Raw genomic sequence first — 13,872 nt, forward strand, 5'->3', positions numbered from 1 at the left:
CGCAACCGCACCAATTGGTCTCGCGGCTGGGCCGCGAACCTGCATTGACATCTGTAAGCAACCGCTTCGACCTGTCCATTTTTTTTTCTCCTAGCCTGACTGAAGGAGACTTTTTCGTATTCTTCACCCCTGGTCGAAGCTTCGAAGTTTCATTTTTGTGCGGGTGTGTACACGTGGGTCGTGGAGAGTCGGGACATGTGTTCAGCGTCTGGGTCTGGGCTGAGATTCTCCACCTTTGCGCGTGTCAGTCCATATCGTGGGGATCGATGAAACTTGAGATTTAGAGGTGATTTGCGAAATCTAGTCAATGGAGCCGGAGGAAATCATCTTCGTGCGAATACTCATCCTGGTGTGTACCCGGATTGCTGGTTGCTGGAGGGGAGGCTGGTTACCTTCATGGAGATGGGAGACCCGGATTGCAGGGACTGGACTACTGAAACTTGCGCGTGGCCAGTTGTGAGCGCAAGCTTGGAAGGATCTGCATTGTGCCGCTCGAGCTCGCGACCGACGGGATTCTTACAACTGCTACCGTATTCCTGCCCTACAAAGCACGACCATCGACAGGGATCCTCGTGCACAGACTCGTCCAGCAAACGCGCACGGACCACTCACTCGTATACCGGCACGTATACTGGCCACGCGCGCGCACCCAAGCATCGCGCTAACTCCATCCACAGTTATAATTATGCAACGGTCTCGCCAGCCCTTTCAACATTGCCTGATCCGGCCGCCTTCGAGACACTCTTGCTCCAGATCCTATGGGGACTCGGCCGCTGGACTGCTGGGTGGCGCCAGCGTCGGTATGCTGGGAGGAAGCGTCGATGAGGAGGGTTGGGTCTTGCGTTTGAAGGAGAGGAAGATCCTCTTTTGGGATCGAGGCCCTAGGAGAAATATTGGCCACGTTTTCTTTCGAGGAACGACAGGATTCGATCACTGAGCACTTCGATCAGCAGAGCGGATTTTTGTGAGGCAACGGCAGGTGGATACGCACAAAGGATCCACGAACGTCACGCCGGCGACAATCTCGACTCCACCACCAAGACTCGGCTTAATTTGGGCTTTCATTTCAGGAGGTGGCAGTCAACGACCAGGGTCGGAAGTCACTCAGCTATAACCCAGGACTCGTCCTACCTTTCTTCACCTTTACTTCAACCACACTTACACACCACCAGCACCCGCAATTGCAATTGCAATTGAGAGGACAGCTTTTGAGTGCGATGACCAGTGTCGACTACAACCACCAACGCCGCTCAACCCTCCACCTACCCTCCCTTTCCCTCTCCTCCTCCTCCTCCTCCTCCTCACCTGCACCCTCACCCCACAACTCGCCCTCAACACTCAACCCAGACATCAACTACTACCCTACCTCCAGCTCTTACAATCATAACATGGTCGCTAGAGGCTACAGAAATAGTAGTTCGGCAGCGAGCTCGAAATTCCTTCCCAGTCCTATAAGCCCGACGTTTGGAGGACACATCAGCCCGTTAAGTCCGACGGGGACGTTTGGGGTTAAGGAGGCGTGTTATCTCGGACGTGGGTCGCAGGCTTCGACAATGTATACCGGCACCTCGCTTTCGCATTCCTTGGTCGAGATCACCGAGGACTCCGTTTCGCCCAGATCCCAGAAGATTTCGCAGAGAGTCTCGCTTGGAGCCGTGGCAGGGAGTGGACCAAACGTCGTCCCTGTCGGTGCAGGAATCGGGAGAGTAGGCATGCTGAGGCAAAGAAGAGAAAGCAAGTTCTCAGATTACGACACAGAGGAGGAGAGATCTGTGCGGCATTCGTATGTCACGACCACGTCCACCGACGATACCGACAATGAACTCGATGCTGGATGTCTAGATGCGGAAGATGCGGAGGACTTGGAAGACGTGGGGTGGGATGCACAGGCTTTGCTTCAGTGCTTGAGGAGACAGAGTCTCCAAATCCGACAATTGCAGAAAGAAATGCGCGTCCTCGAACGCCGAGTCGCATCCGTCGACCTGTCATCCTCCACCGCCGCCGCCGCCGGCGCCCTTTCTACTCGTGATGCGTCATTCGGAAGTGGACACCTCTGCATGTCCGCCTACTCCCACGGGGGATCAATGAGCGTTGAGGTGGACAGCCCGGTTGTAAGGGAGAGGAGACCAACGCTGCCGCCTAGCCCACCGCAGAGTGCGCATGACCTCAAGCTGCGCCAATTACCACTGTCTCAAGGTAACTTCTTGACGATGGATTCGGAGGTGGAGGATGTCGAGGAGGAGCAGGAGCCGGTTATTCCCCCGCCTCCATTGCCGCCGCATCGTGCGTCCATTGCCAACGGGCTCATGTTACCTCCTGCTAGGAGTGGGAGTATCTCGATTGCGTTCCCGGTGCCGCAGAGGGGCAGTATCGCAATCCCATCTGTGAGCAGGGATAGGATGTCGAGCGTGGCCTTGGGGAGGGAGAGAATGGGCAGTGTGGTGAGTAGAGCGATGTCCATCGTCTCGGCTGTACGTGCCGCGAGCGAGTATCAGGGTTCGGAGTATGAATACTCTGTTTCGCCTGGGACGGACGTCGCTGGTATTGGCGCATGGTTTGAGAGGGAGGAGGTGAGGGAGGAGGAGCAGGAGGAGGAAAGGGAGTTTAATAGGGATGGGTGGTGGGAGAGTCAGGTCAAGGGTGCGTATTGGGATGGGGAGAGTGTTAGTCCCAGGAGTTCGTTTGGATGTTAAACCTTTCGTATGGAGTCATGTTGTGATTCAGCGAGTACAGTTCTTTACGACGAGGGACTGCTGGAAGGTATCTCGGATATGGATATGGAGTTTTGTCGATTACAGTTTATACTCCGAAGGTTAATAGAAGCTGGTCTTTTACTACATACGGCACGCGTGCCCAGACCGTCGACAAAACACCTTTGAAGAATGCAACGCACCAGGGATACCGCGAATCCACCCTTGATAGCAGGACTCATGACATCTATGATTCCTACGCTCAATTGGCACGCATTCGCAAGCAGCCATACACAGGCCTCGGAAGTGGGTGCCTAAGCTCCCTAAACAGTAAAATCGGCTCACTCAATAGCCATGACACTCAAACCATTGCAGTTCTATAAGTATTCGAGGACTTCAACCAGTTTGTCAGCTTCCTGTGCAGGTCGGCAGAAGTTGCCGTCCCCCCCGCGCGCAACTGCATCCGCTCACCTCCGAGAAATGACGTTCCTCCTACAGAACTCAAAATCCAGATCAACTCCAACAAATAACCATAACCATGTCTACCATGAAAGCAGTCGACGTCAAGGACGGAAAGGGGTATTTTGATTCCAGGGATGATCGGATCAATCGCTGACTGTTTGCGAATCAGTCCCAAGGAGAACCTCCACATCACCGATATCGAAAAGCCTGAGCCCAAGGAGGGTCAAGTCCTCGTCAAGGTAAGCTCCTCCCTCTCCTTTTTCGATGACTAGGGGCTTAGTTGATCATAGGTCAAAGCATTCGGCCTGAACCGTATGGACATCCTCCAACGCGAAGGAAAATACCCCCTCCCGCCCCAAGCCGGCCCAATCCTCGGCGTCGAATTCGCCGGCGACATCGTCGACCTTCACTCCTCCGTCTCCTCCTTCAAGAAGGGTGATAAAGTCTTTGGACTGGCGTATGGCGGGGCGTATGCCGAGTACATCGCTGTGAGTGCGAAGATGATTATGCACATTCCTGATGAGTTGAATTATATCAAGGCGGCGGGAATTCCGGAGGTGTGGTTCACGGCTACGCAAGCGCTGCATATGGTTGGGGAGGTTAAGAAGGGAGATGTGGTGCTTATCCATGCTGGTGCTTCTGGTGTTGGGTTGGCTGCTATCCAGCTCGCGAAGGCGGCTGGAGCGAGTAAGGTCTTCGCCACGGCTGGAACGGACGATAAGTGTCGTCTTGTCGAGAAGTTGGGCGCGACGAGGGGTATCAACTACAAGACTGAGGACTTTGCCGAGGTGGTGCTGGAGGAGACGAAGGATTCGCAGACACCCGGTGCGAACTTCATCTTGGAGTTCATTGGGAAGGATTATTGGGCGAAGAACATGAAGGCTGCTGCACGGGACGCACAAATAGTTTTCCTGGCCTTTATGTCTGGCAATATCATTCCCGATGCTGATATCGGACCCATCCTCTACAAGAGGCTGAACATCCGGGGAAGTACGCTTCGCAGTCGTGATGCGGAGTATCAGGGCAAGTTGCGTGACCGTGTATGGGAATTCGCAGTCCCGAAGATCAAGACGGGTGAGTTTGACGTTGTTATTGACAAAGTGTTTGGATGGGAGGATATTCAGGAAGCGCACCACAGGATGGAGTCGAACTCGAGTGGCGGTGGGAAGATTATTTGCACGATTGACGCCTAGACCACTTCTCCAAATACCTCAAATAAGAATCATTATTTTTTCCTCTATCATACATTTCCCCGATTTCGGGCAAGTTTATTTAGCATCAGGCTGAGCTTTGACGTAGGCAATGGCCTCGGCAACAGTAGTGAGAGCATCAGCGTCCTTATCCGGCAACTCAATAGAGAACTCCTCCTCAATAGCCATAACGACCTCAACAACATCCAAAGAGTCCAAACCCAAGTCCTTGGCGAAGCTTGCGGAGGGGGTGACCTACACACATCTCGTTAATCCTATTCTCTTCTCTCGTGTCCTCATCATCTGAGGCGTGGGTGCTTGGTGCTGGTTGCATACCTTGGTAGGGTCCTGGACCTTGCCAAACTCCCTCAAAATGTCGAGGATACGGGTCTCGACATCAGGGCCGGCGGAGGCGTAGAAACGCTGGGCGGCGGCGATACGGAGAGCGGGGGAGGCACGGGCGGCGGTACGGACAGAGCCGAGGAGGTTGAGAGAGGTACGGAGAGACATTATGGACTATGAGCAGTCAGCAACAATGCGTCCACAGAGATCAATCGTACGGGAGAGCATACCTGTTTGTAATGGCGATCTATGTGAGTGTTGAGTCGGTATTCGAACCCGCAAGCGACAAGCACCGGTCCCTCGCGCGCCACCCGTGCCACAATCTGCCTGTGCTCGGCTTGGGAAAAAAGTTGGAAGCTGGGGTTAAAGTCTGTCATCACGACTTTTGCTATTCAAAATGGGTTCTAAGAGAAAGATTGAAGAAGTTGATGCTGTTGTTGCAGAGGGTGCTGCGCCGGTGAAGGCCGAGAAGAAGGACAAGAAGGACAAGAAGGAGAAGAAGGAAAGGAAGGAAAAGAAGAGTAAGGAGGCGAAGGAGGATCAGGAGAGCAAGAAGCCCAAGTCTGAGAAGAAGGCGAAGAAGGAGACCACCGAGGACAAGCCCGCCAAGAAGTCCAAGAACGAGGTGAAGTCCGAGGAGGTTGAGGAGTCATCCGGCCCGACCCCTTACCAGGAGCACCCCGACCTCGCCAACGTCTCCCAGTCCACCATCGAGGAGTTCTACAAGGAGCACCGCATCACTCTCAACGCCCAGAGAGCCTTGAAGCCCCTCACCTCCTTCTCCTACCTCCGCGTCGACCCCAAGATCAAGTCCGGTCTTTCGAAGTTCAAGGATCCTACGCCTATCCAGGCTATGTCATGGCCCTACCTCTTTGCTGGGTCTGACGCGATCGGTATTGCCGAGACTGGTTCTGGAAAGACCTTGGCCTTCGGTGTCCCCGGTATGCAGCACATCTTCAACTTGCCCGATAGCCGTGGTGTGAGGATGTTGGTCGTTTCGCCTACGCGTGAGTTGGCGATGCAGACCGCAGAGAACTTGACGAACTTGGGAGATGCGTGTGGTATCAAGGTCGCATGTTTGTACGGTGGTGTCTCTAAGCACAGTCAGGTGCAAGAGTTGAAGAGGGCTTCCATTGTGGTTGGCACACCTGGACGTTTGTTGGATATGATCAATGAGGGCGCTTGTGATGTTTCCAAGGTCAGTTTCTTGGTTTTGGATGAGGCGGATCGTATGTTGGACAAGGGATTCGAGGAGGATATCAGGAAGATCATCACTGCTACTCCTACGGAGGGTCGTCAGACTGTCATGTTCTCTGCTACTTGGCCCGAGGAGGTTAGGAAGCTTGCGAACACCTTTATGACCAACCCCACCAAGATCACGATCGGTTCCGACGACCTCGCTGCGTCGCAGAGTGTCACCCAGCTCGTCGAGGTTCTCGAGGACTCCCGTGCGAAGTCCCAGCGTTTGGTGCAGTTGTTGAAGCAGTACCAGTCCGGTGCCAAGAAGAACGACAGAATCCTTATCTTCGCGCTCTACAAGAAGGAGGCGTCGAGGGTTGAGAACGACTTGAAGTACAAGGGATTCAACGTCGCTGCTATCCACGGTGACATGCAGCAGCACGCCCGTACCGCCGCTTTGGAAGAGTTCAAGTCTGGTCGTTGCCCGTTGTTGGTCGCCACCGATGTCGCCGCTCGTGGTCTTGACATTCCCGCTGTCGAGCTTGTCATTAACCTTACCTTCCCTCTCACCATCGAGGACTACGTTCACCGTATTGGACGCACAGGACGTGGTGGCCGTTCTGGTATTGCTATTACTATGTTCACCAAGGAGGACAAGCAGCACTCTGGATCTCTCATTAACGTCTTGAAGGCTGCTGGACAGGAGGTGCCTGAGGAGTTGATGGCGTTCGGAACTACGGTTAAGAAGAAGCCGCACTCTGCGTATGGTGCTTTCTTCAAGGAGGATGATGGTTCGATGAAGAAGGCTACCAAGATCACCTTCGATTAGAGTGTCAGGTGGTTAGAAAAGTTGAACTGGGACGGAGTAAATTGAATATAGCTACATATATAGCTGGATACCCTTGGGAATATATGCGGATTTATCTCATTCTGGCTCGGAGTCATCGAGGTCGACACCTTGCTCTTCTGCTTCTCGTGCAATTTGGACGAAGCGTTCTCGTTCTTCTGGCGTCAGTCTCTGCCACATCTCTTCAAAGGATGCTTCATCTACAGTGAATGATTAGTTTTGTCCCTTCAGCATTGGGCTGTACTCACCTAGGTCAAGCCCTTCCAATCTCAATTTCAAATCTGTGTTGTCGGATTCTTCCTCATCTTCCAAGCCTTCTCCGTCGCCTTCTTCTCTCAGAATCTCTTGCAGTTCTTCATCCGCTACACCTTGATCCTCCTCGAACCTCTTCAGGACATCAAGCATACTCCGCTTCTGCTCATCATCGACCTTCTTGTTCTTAATCTCCTCAATCAGACTGGTCTTATAGAAATCTTCTGAACATTCCGCATGTCTCTCCCCTTTATAACACGCCAATGAACAGTACGGAATTGCACAGCGAGGACATGTGTATTTTGCAAAGTGACGATTGCACAACAGGCAGATCGACGGGTCTATTGACGGTACTGTCACCGGTTCATTCTCTGCTGCAATTTCCGATGCGATATCGAGGACCTCGACCATTGCTGACAAGCAGCTCCTGGGGGTCCGGTCCCTAGTAACGTAGACATCTCGAACGGTGGCTCGTGCCGGAGCACCGCCACATGACTTTCGAATTACCGGTAAGCAACCCAAGAATAATCCGTGAGGCAGGACATCAGGAGTTTGTGCTTGAAGCTTTACGGTCTCTATACGAAGCCGAGTGACTTTTCAATCGGGTCGTTGACCATATCTCCGGAGTTTTGACGTTCTGCCGGAATGCGGTCACGGAATTTGGCGACGGTCTTGAGGTCTAGGACTGTGTCCGCACAAGCAGTTCAGTACGTTCAGGCACGGTTGATATCCTCAATACACTCAACAGCACGGCCGGTGGCCTCGCGCACCTCTTACGTGTCCGCTCCAGTCTCAGTACAATGCCGGCCGCTCTCATTCAAGTTCTGGGAGAGACCTCAGGGAAAGAAAAGTCCACCACCTCCAGCCGAGCTTCCGTCGGTAAATGCTGCAATGACCAAGGCGAACTTAATTGGACGCCAAATCACAATCATGGATCATACAAGTCGGGAGCACCTGCGAAAACTACAGAACTTATACGAGCAATACAAAGTCCAGAAGCAGTTCGCACCATCTCCAGGGATCAAACTCCGACAGATCCTCAAAGTTTTAGAGAAATCCAAGGTACGTGGGCATGTAGAATTCGGAAAGAAGGTATTTGAAGAATTGATGTCGTATTGGGGTTTGGCATATACCAAGGAGGATTGCGCCGCTTTGCTGAAGCTGTATTCTCGGCAGGGTATGGCAAAGGAGGCTTTGCAGTTGTTAAGGAATCCACCTGCTACGGCCGATGGACCACTGGGATCGGCGGAATGGCGGTTCGCGCTGGATGCCGTTGCTCGGGAAGGAAACAAGGAAGACCTTCACGCCCTCTGGGAAGAAATGCGAGGGAAGGGCATCGCTCAGTTCACGGACGCTTATAATATTTACATCACATGTCTGGGCGAGACGAAACAGAACGAGGAGATCTGGCACTTGTACGAGACGATGCTCGAAAAAGGACCAGTACCTGATGCGGAGACGTATGCGTTGTTAATAATGCAGTGTATCGACAACGACAATATGGAGAAGGCGAAGGAGATGATGGCGGGGCTTCTGAGCGTGAGCGAACACATTGACAAGATCAATGAGAACTGCCGAAATGCAACACTCGCTTATCAGCTTTGGGAAGGTGTGACCATGGACGCAATTCGTGGAGCTTTGAAGTCGATGAAGGATGATGGGCTTCAGCCTACCACGAGGACAATTAATACGCTTTTGCGGACGTCATATAACAAGCAGACTCAGATAACGCCGGAGCAGCTCTGGAATCTCTTTGCGGAGCAGAAGATTGAGCCGGATGGCGACAGTGCCGGATACACGATGAAGGCGTTGGTCCGTAGAGGTGACACGGGAGGTGCATTGCAGATTTACAACGATATGAGAAGAAACGCAGAATGGACAGAGACCGTACTGAACGCGACCGCTTTGCTCCTACAAGCGCTCGCGAAGGCACCATCTCCAGACATCGAAACTATCTCGTCCATCCTGAAAGACATCCTGGAGGCACGAAAGAAGCTGTCGACGATTACGCTACAGGCCTTGTTGATGGTGTATCTACGAGCGGAGGACTACGACTCCTGGGAAATTTTGTGTCAAAAGTACGACCTCGCACGAAAAGACTCGCCGATACCGGTTAAATTCTTTGTGGACTACCTGACTGATTCGGAGACGCCACTTCACATCGCGTGGGACGGATACCAAAACCTTCATAAAGTCTTCCGTGACTACTTCACCCGTCCAGACCGCGTCGCCCTCATGAACTGCTTCATCGGGCACCGACGCGCGGATATGGCGTCTCGTGTCTTCTTCGACATGCGTGACACCCCACTCGAATGGGACAACAAGACATGCACCCAAATTCTCGCCGGAATTGGTCAATTGCGGGATATCCAAGCGTTGGAATTGGTCCACACACAGTTGAAGATGGACATCCATATCGATCCTGACGTGATTCTGTTGAGTGCACTCATGAACGCCTACAACCACTGCGGGATGCCCAATACCGCACACAAATTTTGGCTACAGATTTGTGCACACCCAGACGGTCCCACAACCGGTTCCGTCAGTATCATCCTGGATACTTTTGGCCATTCCTCGAACCCGAACGCGTACAAACGCGGACAGCAAATTTGGCAAGAGTTGAAAGCGCAGGGGTTCGAGTTTGATCTGCGGTGTTATGCGACGTATGTGGAGTTGCAGGCTCGACATAACCGGTTTGCTCAGGCTATGGATGTAGTGAGGGGGATGATTGCGGATGGGATTAGGCCGGATGAGGTCGTTATTGGGACGCTTTATAATACGATGAGGCAGGATAGGAAGGCGGAGGTTGAGCTGTGGGCGAAGGAGAATGTGCCGGAGGTTTGGGAGAAGCTGTTAGAGAGGACTGGGGTGGCCATTAAGAATGAGAGGGTTTGGTGAAAGATTTGCATAGCAATAGCATCTTCGGCATAGCAAAAGTTCATTTGCATACCCTACATCAGAGGACTAACCGGTAGTCACAACTCGTGTTGCCATGGTACACAGCAGCAATATATAGATATCTATAATCTTACACCTCTATTCCCAACCTCGCAATGCGAAACCTAGTTTCCGAAAACCTTGACACGCTCCTCCACAGGCTGGTACTCCTTGGGTCCAGGCTCACCTCCGGGCTTACCGAAGGGCATCTGAGCAACGAGGGACCAGAGCTCGGGGATACCCCACTCGCCCTTGATCTTCTCGTCGATGAGGGGGTTGTAGTGCTGGAGGGAGGCACCGAGGCCTTCCTGCTCGAGGGCGGTCCAAATGGTGAGTTGGAGCATACCTAGGTGATGGTTGTTAGTAATGGAGGATGGAGGGCTGAATTAAAGGGTACGTACCAGAGGTGTGCTGAGCCCAAGTAGGGAAGCGATCAGCGTAGGTAGGCAAGTTCTTCTGCAACTCCTGCACAGGAATCTGATCCTCAAAGAACAAGATCGTTCCATATCCATTCTGGAAACCATTGATCCTCTGCTCAGTCGCAGGGAACTGGTCCTCGGGAACAATGGACTTCAAGACATCCTTGGTGAAGTCCCAGACTTTCTTGTGCTCGTCCTTGAGGAGGACGACGACGCGGGAAGACTGGGAGTTGAAGGAGGAGGGGACGTGCTTCACGGCGTGGGAGACGATCTCCTGGATGCGGGAGTCGGGGATGGTAGATTCGGGGGTGATTTGGTAGTAGGTGCGGCGGGACTCGATGGCGGAGAGGAAGGCGTTGGCGTTAGACATCTTGGATGTTGAGGTGGAGAAGTGTTGTCTGAAGGGACCGACGACGAAAGGTTTTGTAGTTCTGGTGACGAGGCGGGCAATGGAAGCTGGGCGGATCAAGTACATGCTGAGGGAGGACTTAGTCAGGGATCACGTCAGGCTTTGGATATAGGAATGTCAAGATTGTTGTTATGGTTGTGCTTAGTAAGGCCTTTGCGACTTTACTAAGAATCAAGTCATCGCCGCCGAAGAATCCGCGCCCGAGAGGTCGGAATCCGCGGCAAGTGTTGCACCGGTGCCGGCGCACGGACCTGGGACGCGATTTATGTAGCTGGCTGCCGAACCAGATCTTCTTGGAAGTTATTCAGATGCAAAATGCAACGATCACTGTTGATCAACACCTCACTCTCAGCTTCCAACCCGTCTTCGAGATCCTGGCAGCTACGAGGAAACAACTCGCCAGCAAAATCGACAATGCAGCCCAGATCTGTCCATAAAGATACCCTCCATCATCGCTCGTCAGCAATGCACCTCCTAACGGCGGTCCAGATAAACACGCAAACGAAACGACCGTGAACACCATACCCATATGCACCCCTCTCTTCTTCGGATCACTCGACAGCGAGGACAATGTCGCAGGGAACAGCGACTGAATTCCAGCCGCGAACGTCCCATACATCGCCGCCCAAGCATAAACTCCAGCCTTCGAGTGCACACCAGGCCACCCAAACAACATCACCGACACAATACCCGTAAATGGCAACAACATATTCAACGGCCCAATCCACCTATCCGCAACGAAATTCGGTATAATACGCCCGGGCAACCCAATCCCATTCATGATGATCAACAAATCAATTGAATCTTGATACGCGAACCCTAATTCCGATCGCGCGAAAGAGCCGATGTAATAGAATGCGAAATAGATGCCCCAGAAGGAGAAGAACATGCCGATGGCGTAGAGGGTGTAGGATGGGTTTCTGAAGGCGTCCCAGTCGATGATCGGGCCGAAGGGGCGGGGTGGGAGGCGGGGACGCATGAAGAAGGCGACGATGATGGTGTTGAAGACCATGATGAAACCGAGGGTTCGGATTGCCCAGCCCACACCCGCCGTGGGGAGGAGTTGTCGAACGATGATGGGGAAGACGACACCACCCGTCGCGGAACCAGATGCGGCAATCCCGATTGCGACCGACCTGTTGCGGAGGAAGTACGTACTCGCCAATGCCACAGCGGGACAGAAGAGCAACCCACTCCCAATCCCGGTACACACACCCTGACTCAACAACAAACTCCAGTACGTCCCACTAACACTCGCCGTAAACACCCCCACAAGCTGCAATACACTCCCAACCCCAAACGTATACCAAAAATACCCTGCATCCAGCAATTGCCCCGAAAATGTTCCGATGAAGAAGAGGAGAAAGATTTGGATGGAGCCGACCCAGGAGATGGTGGAGGGGGGTTGGTCAAGGGTTTGGGAATAGTAGGTTTGGAAGGCGCCGAAGGAGTTGATGTAGCCCCAGGTGTTGAAGATCACGAGGTGGGCCATAAGGGCTTGGGTCCACGCTTTGAGGCCGCCGTCGGGGGGTGGACCTGGGTCGATGGTTGTTGTTGTTGAAGTACGGGCGAGTTCGAGGATTCCTGGTTGTACTGACCCTTTCGATTCCATGCCGTCGGTGTAGAAACCTTTCTCGTTCGCCATTGTTGGAGCAGCAGAGATCTCTTGGTTTTCAAGGTCTGATTCGCGATACCGTTCAACGTCCATCTCGTTCTCCATTGTCAAAGTACTCGTTGATCCCGCCATCGTAAATGGCTATGACCGCTACGTCTTCCCTTTTAACAAACACGTCCGACTCGAGTCATCATAATTTGTCGGGTCCTTCGCATAAGCTTTGTCTTGCGGGGATGCGCGGATGAGTCGTGCCGGGTTGTCGAGTGGGGCCCCGCTGAGATGAACCTGTCGGCTAGCAGCGGGAACTTTTCTGGTCGTCCCGTCTGGCCTATCTACTTGATACACCTTTTAAGAAGTCAATTGCAGAGATCATAGGTGTTTTACTTCGTAATCCTAGTACGTCATCCCCAAAACTCCTTCTTCAAAGCCTTCGCATCCAAGTTGGCCCTCTTATTCATCGCAACAAAATACCCCTCCCGACTCGTCTTCCTACTCGCATCCGGCTTCTCTCTCTCAACTTTTTCGAAAACTTTCTTGAGTCGATCTTCGAATGCGGGGGCTTCGTCTCCGTCGAAGAACTTGCAGATGAAGTGGCCGCCGGTGGTGAGGGCGTCGAGACAGAAAACAAGGGCGGCATCGCACAGATCCTAAACGTCCTCAATTAATTAGCACCCGAGTCGAAGTAAAGGAAGAGAGAGGAGAAGAGGGGATCCGCACCATCGAGGCACCGTGGTCGGCGACGGTAAGACCGGTCGTGTTCGCCATCCTAAAGTAGGGCTGTTTCAGACTATGGGGCACACCTTGATATAGGGGCAAGGGCTCGGACATATCACTCAACACAACATTCACCGTAAAAATGTCCTCCCGATGTGCACTCCCCTCCGCCAAATGCGCCTCCCCCAATTCTGGACTTTGAACATGCCCCCCCGGACTTGCTCGTCCGTTTGCGCCGTTAGCGAAGAACTCTTTGGCGGCGATTTGTGCTCGGCGGGAGAGGAAGTTTGCTTGCATTGCTGAGGCGCCTGCTGGGGGTTGGGCGGGGATTACATCGATTCCTAGGACGCTGCCGCCTGGGCGGGTTTTGGCGACGGCTACTTGGGTCCAGGAGCCTGGGGCGAAGCCGAGGTCGACGACGGTAATTCCTGGTCTGAGGAATTTATGGGCGTCGTTCATCTGTGTTCACTTAAGCATCAAAAGACTGAACCCTGTGGGAAGGAAGGGTAGGAGGATGGGCGGCACTGACCTCGATGAGTTTGAAGGCGGCGCGGGATTTGTATTGTTTGAGTTTTGCTTCGATATTATAGGGATCCCTTCCTTGTCGTTGTAACCACTGCTTTGAGCTTCCGCTTTTTCCCTTGTCAAGAATGATTCTGGTAGCATGGAAGGCGCGGTGCTGTTGGTGTTGGCAGGATCGTGCTGGGGTTGTGAAAAGCTGTCGAAACAGTGAGGTAAGCAGCCGTGAAGAGTTCATCGCTGTTGCTATTGGAATTGGGCGGATGGAGGGGTTGGGGTTGGCGAGATGAAGTTCGG

At 53.0% G+C, this 13,872-nt stretch overlaps 10 protein-coding genes across 10 annotated transcripts; 5 read left to right on the forward strand and 5 right to left on the reverse strand.

Moving 5' to 3' along the window:
* The first annotated feature begins 632 nt into the window (after window positions 1-632).
* Window positions 633-1,227, forward strand: SAICODRAFT_32098 (uncharacterized protein). The gene has a single exon (XM_019168112.1). It carries the CDS (start codon window positions 686-688, stop codon window positions 935-937), a length of 252 nt encoding a protein of 83 aa, XP_019021251.1. The 5' UTR covers window positions 633-685; the 3' UTR covers window positions 938-1,227.
* Window positions 1,150-2,810, forward strand: SAICODRAFT_32100 (uncharacterized protein). Its single transcript, XM_019168113.1, has one exon. The coding sequence runs from the start codon at window positions 1,218-1,220 to the stop codon at window positions 2,691-2,693; it is 1,476 nt and encodes a 491-aa protein (XP_019021252.1). The 5' UTR covers window positions 1,150-1,217; the 3' UTR covers window positions 2,694-2,810.
* Window positions 2,811-3,163: 353 nt separating this feature from the next.
* SAICODRAFT_177638 (putative quinone oxidoreductase) lies at window positions 3,164-4,518 on the forward strand. The gene is made up of 4 exons (XM_019165859.1): window positions 3,164-3,269; window positions 3,322-3,391; window positions 3,443-4,226; window positions 4,291-4,518. The coding sequence occupies exons 1-4, from the start codon at window positions 3,229-3,231 to the stop codon at window positions 4,437-4,439; spliced, it is 1,044 nt and encodes a 347-aa protein (XP_019021253.1). The 5' UTR covers window positions 3,164-3,228; the 3' UTR covers window positions 4,440-4,518.
* Window positions 4,412-4,932, reverse strand: SAICODRAFT_97650 (acyl carrier protein). Its single transcript, XM_019172120.1, has 3 exons — window positions 4,915-4,932; window positions 4,679-4,858; window positions 4,412-4,597 (listed from the first exon to the last, which is right to left on the reverse strand). The coding sequence occupies exons 2-3, from the start codon at window positions 4,850-4,852 to the stop codon at window positions 4,421-4,423; spliced, it is 351 nt and encodes a 116-aa protein (XP_019021254.1). The 5' UTR covers window positions 4,853-4,858; window positions 4,915-4,932; the 3' UTR covers window positions 4,412-4,420.
* A 212-nt stretch (window positions 4,933-5,144) lies between these two features.
* SAICODRAFT_85519 (RNA helicase) lies at window positions 5,145-6,768 on the forward strand. The gene has a single exon (XM_019171406.1). It carries the CDS (start codon window positions 5,538-5,540, stop codon window positions 6,690-6,692), a length of 1,155 nt encoding a protein of 384 aa, XP_019021255.1. The 5' UTR covers window positions 5,145-5,537; the 3' UTR covers window positions 6,693-6,768.
* Window positions 6,769-6,776: 8 nt separating this feature from the next.
* On the reverse strand, window positions 6,777-7,383 carry SAICODRAFT_32102 (uncharacterized protein). The gene is made up of 2 exons (XM_019168114.1): window positions 6,959-7,383; window positions 6,777-6,910 (listed from the first exon to the last, which is right to left on the reverse strand). Exons 1-2 carry the CDS (start codon window positions 7,371-7,373, stop codon window positions 6,789-6,791), a joined length of 537 nt encoding a protein of 178 aa, XP_019021256.1. The 5' UTR covers window positions 7,374-7,383; the 3' UTR covers window positions 6,777-6,788.
* Window positions 7,384-7,892: 509 nt separating this feature from the next.
* Window positions 7,893-9,860, forward strand: SAICODRAFT_10198 (uncharacterized protein; the record flags this gene model as incomplete). Its single annotated transcript, XM_019165191.1, has 1 exon — window positions 7,893-9,860. The coding sequence occupies one exon, from the start codon at window positions 7,893-7,895 to the stop codon at window positions 9,858-9,860; it is 1,968 nt and encodes a 655-aa protein (XP_019021257.1).
* Window positions 9,861-10,024: 164 nt separating this feature from the next.
* On the reverse strand, window positions 10,025-10,688 carry SAICODRAFT_62100 (Nitroreductase; the record flags this gene model as incomplete). The annotated part of the gene is made up of 2 exons (XM_019169889.1): window positions 10,025-10,245; window positions 10,301-10,688. The coding sequence occupies 2 exons, from the start codon at window positions 10,686-10,688 to the stop codon at window positions 10,025-10,027; spliced, it is 609 nt and encodes a 202-aa protein (XP_019021258.1).
* Window positions 10,689-11,061: 373 nt separating this feature from the next.
* On the reverse strand, window positions 11,062-12,339 carry SAICODRAFT_62174 (MFS monocarboxylate transporter; the record flags this gene model as incomplete). The annotated part of the gene is made up of 1 exon (XM_019169894.1): window positions 11,062-12,339. One exon carries the CDS (start codon window positions 12,337-12,339, stop codon window positions 11,062-11,064), a length of 1,278 nt encoding a protein of 425 aa, XP_019021259.1.
* A 365-nt stretch (window positions 12,340-12,704) lies between these two features.
* SAICODRAFT_97665 (23S ribosomal RNA methyltransferase) lies at window positions 12,705-13,854 on the reverse strand. The gene is made up of 3 exons (XM_019172122.1): window positions 13,586-13,854; window positions 13,060-13,515; window positions 12,705-12,989 (listed from the first exon to the last, which is right to left on the reverse strand). Exons 1-3 carry the CDS (start codon window positions 13,811-13,813, stop codon window positions 12,744-12,746), a joined length of 930 nt encoding a protein of 309 aa, XP_019021260.1. The 5' UTR covers window positions 13,814-13,854; the 3' UTR covers window positions 12,705-12,743.
* Between the last annotated feature and the right edge of the window lie 18 nt (window positions 13,855-13,872).

This window comes from Saitoella complicata (assembly GCF_001661265.1).
Source record: "Saitoella complicata NRRL Y-17804 unplaced genomic scaffold SAICOscaffold_28, whole genome shotgun sequence".
NCBI lineage: Eukaryota > Fungi > Ascomycota > Saitoellomycetes > Saitoellales > Saitoellaceae > Saitoella > Saitoella complicata.

What these genes read in the sequence shown, in the direction of transcription:
- SAICODRAFT_32102 (XM_019168114.1), bottom strand. Translation starts at nt 7,373, where the DNA reads ATGGTCGAGGTCCTCGATATCGCATCGGAAATTGCAGCAGAGAATGAA. An exon ending in ATTGGAAGGGCTTGACCTAG is followed by an intron (nt 6,911 to 6,958) that starts GTGAGTACAGCC and finishes CATTCACTGTAG; the next exon opens with ATGAAGCATCCTTTGAAGAG.
- SAICODRAFT_32098 (XM_019168112.1), top strand. Translation starts at nt 686, where the DNA reads ATGCAACGGTCTCGCCAGCCCTTTCAACATTGCCTGATCCGGCCGCCT.
- SAICODRAFT_85519 (XM_019171406.1), top strand. Translation starts at nt 5,538, where the DNA reads ATGTCATGGCCCTACCTCTTTGCTGGGTCTGACGCGATCGGTATTGCC.
- SAICODRAFT_97665 (XM_019172122.1), bottom strand. Translation starts at nt 13,813, where the DNA reads ATGAACTCTTCACGGCTGCTTACCTCACTGTTTCGACAGCTTTTCACA. An exon ending in CCGCCTTCAAACTCATCGAG is followed by an intron (nt 13,516 to 13,585) that starts GTCAGTGCCGCC and finishes AAGTGAACACAG; the next exon opens with ATGAACGACGCCCATAAATT. An exon ending in CCGACCACGGTGCCTCGATG is followed by an intron (nt 12,990 to 13,059) that starts GTGCGGATCCCC and finishes GAGGACGTTTAG; the next exon opens with GATCTGTGCGATGCCGCCCT.
- SAICODRAFT_32100 (XM_019168113.1), top strand. Translation starts at nt 1,218, where the DNA reads ATGACCAGTGTCGACTACAACCACCAACGCCGCTCAACCCTCCACCTA.
- SAICODRAFT_97650 (XM_019172120.1), bottom strand. Translation starts at nt 4,852, where the DNA reads ATGTCTCTCCGTACCTCTCTCAACCTCCTCGGCTCTGTCCGTACCGCC. An exon ending in AGGTCCAGGACCCTACCAAG is followed by an intron (nt 4,598 to 4,678) that starts GTATGCAACCAG and finishes AGATGTGTGTAG; the next exon opens with GTCACCCCCTCCGCAAGCTT.
- SAICODRAFT_177638 (XM_019165859.1), top strand. Translation starts at nt 3,229, where the DNA reads ATGTCTACCATGAAAGCAGTCGACGTCAAGGACGGAAAGGG. An exon ending in GACGTCAAGGACGGAAAGGG is followed by an intron (nt 3,270 to 3,321) that starts GTATTTTGATTC and finishes TTTGCGAATCAG; the next exon opens with TCCCAAGGAGAACCTCCACA. An exon ending in AGTCCCGAAGATCAAGACGG is followed by an intron (nt 4,227 to 4,290) that starts GTGAGTTTGACG and finishes AGCGCACCACAG; the next exon opens with GATGGAGTCGAACTCGAGTG.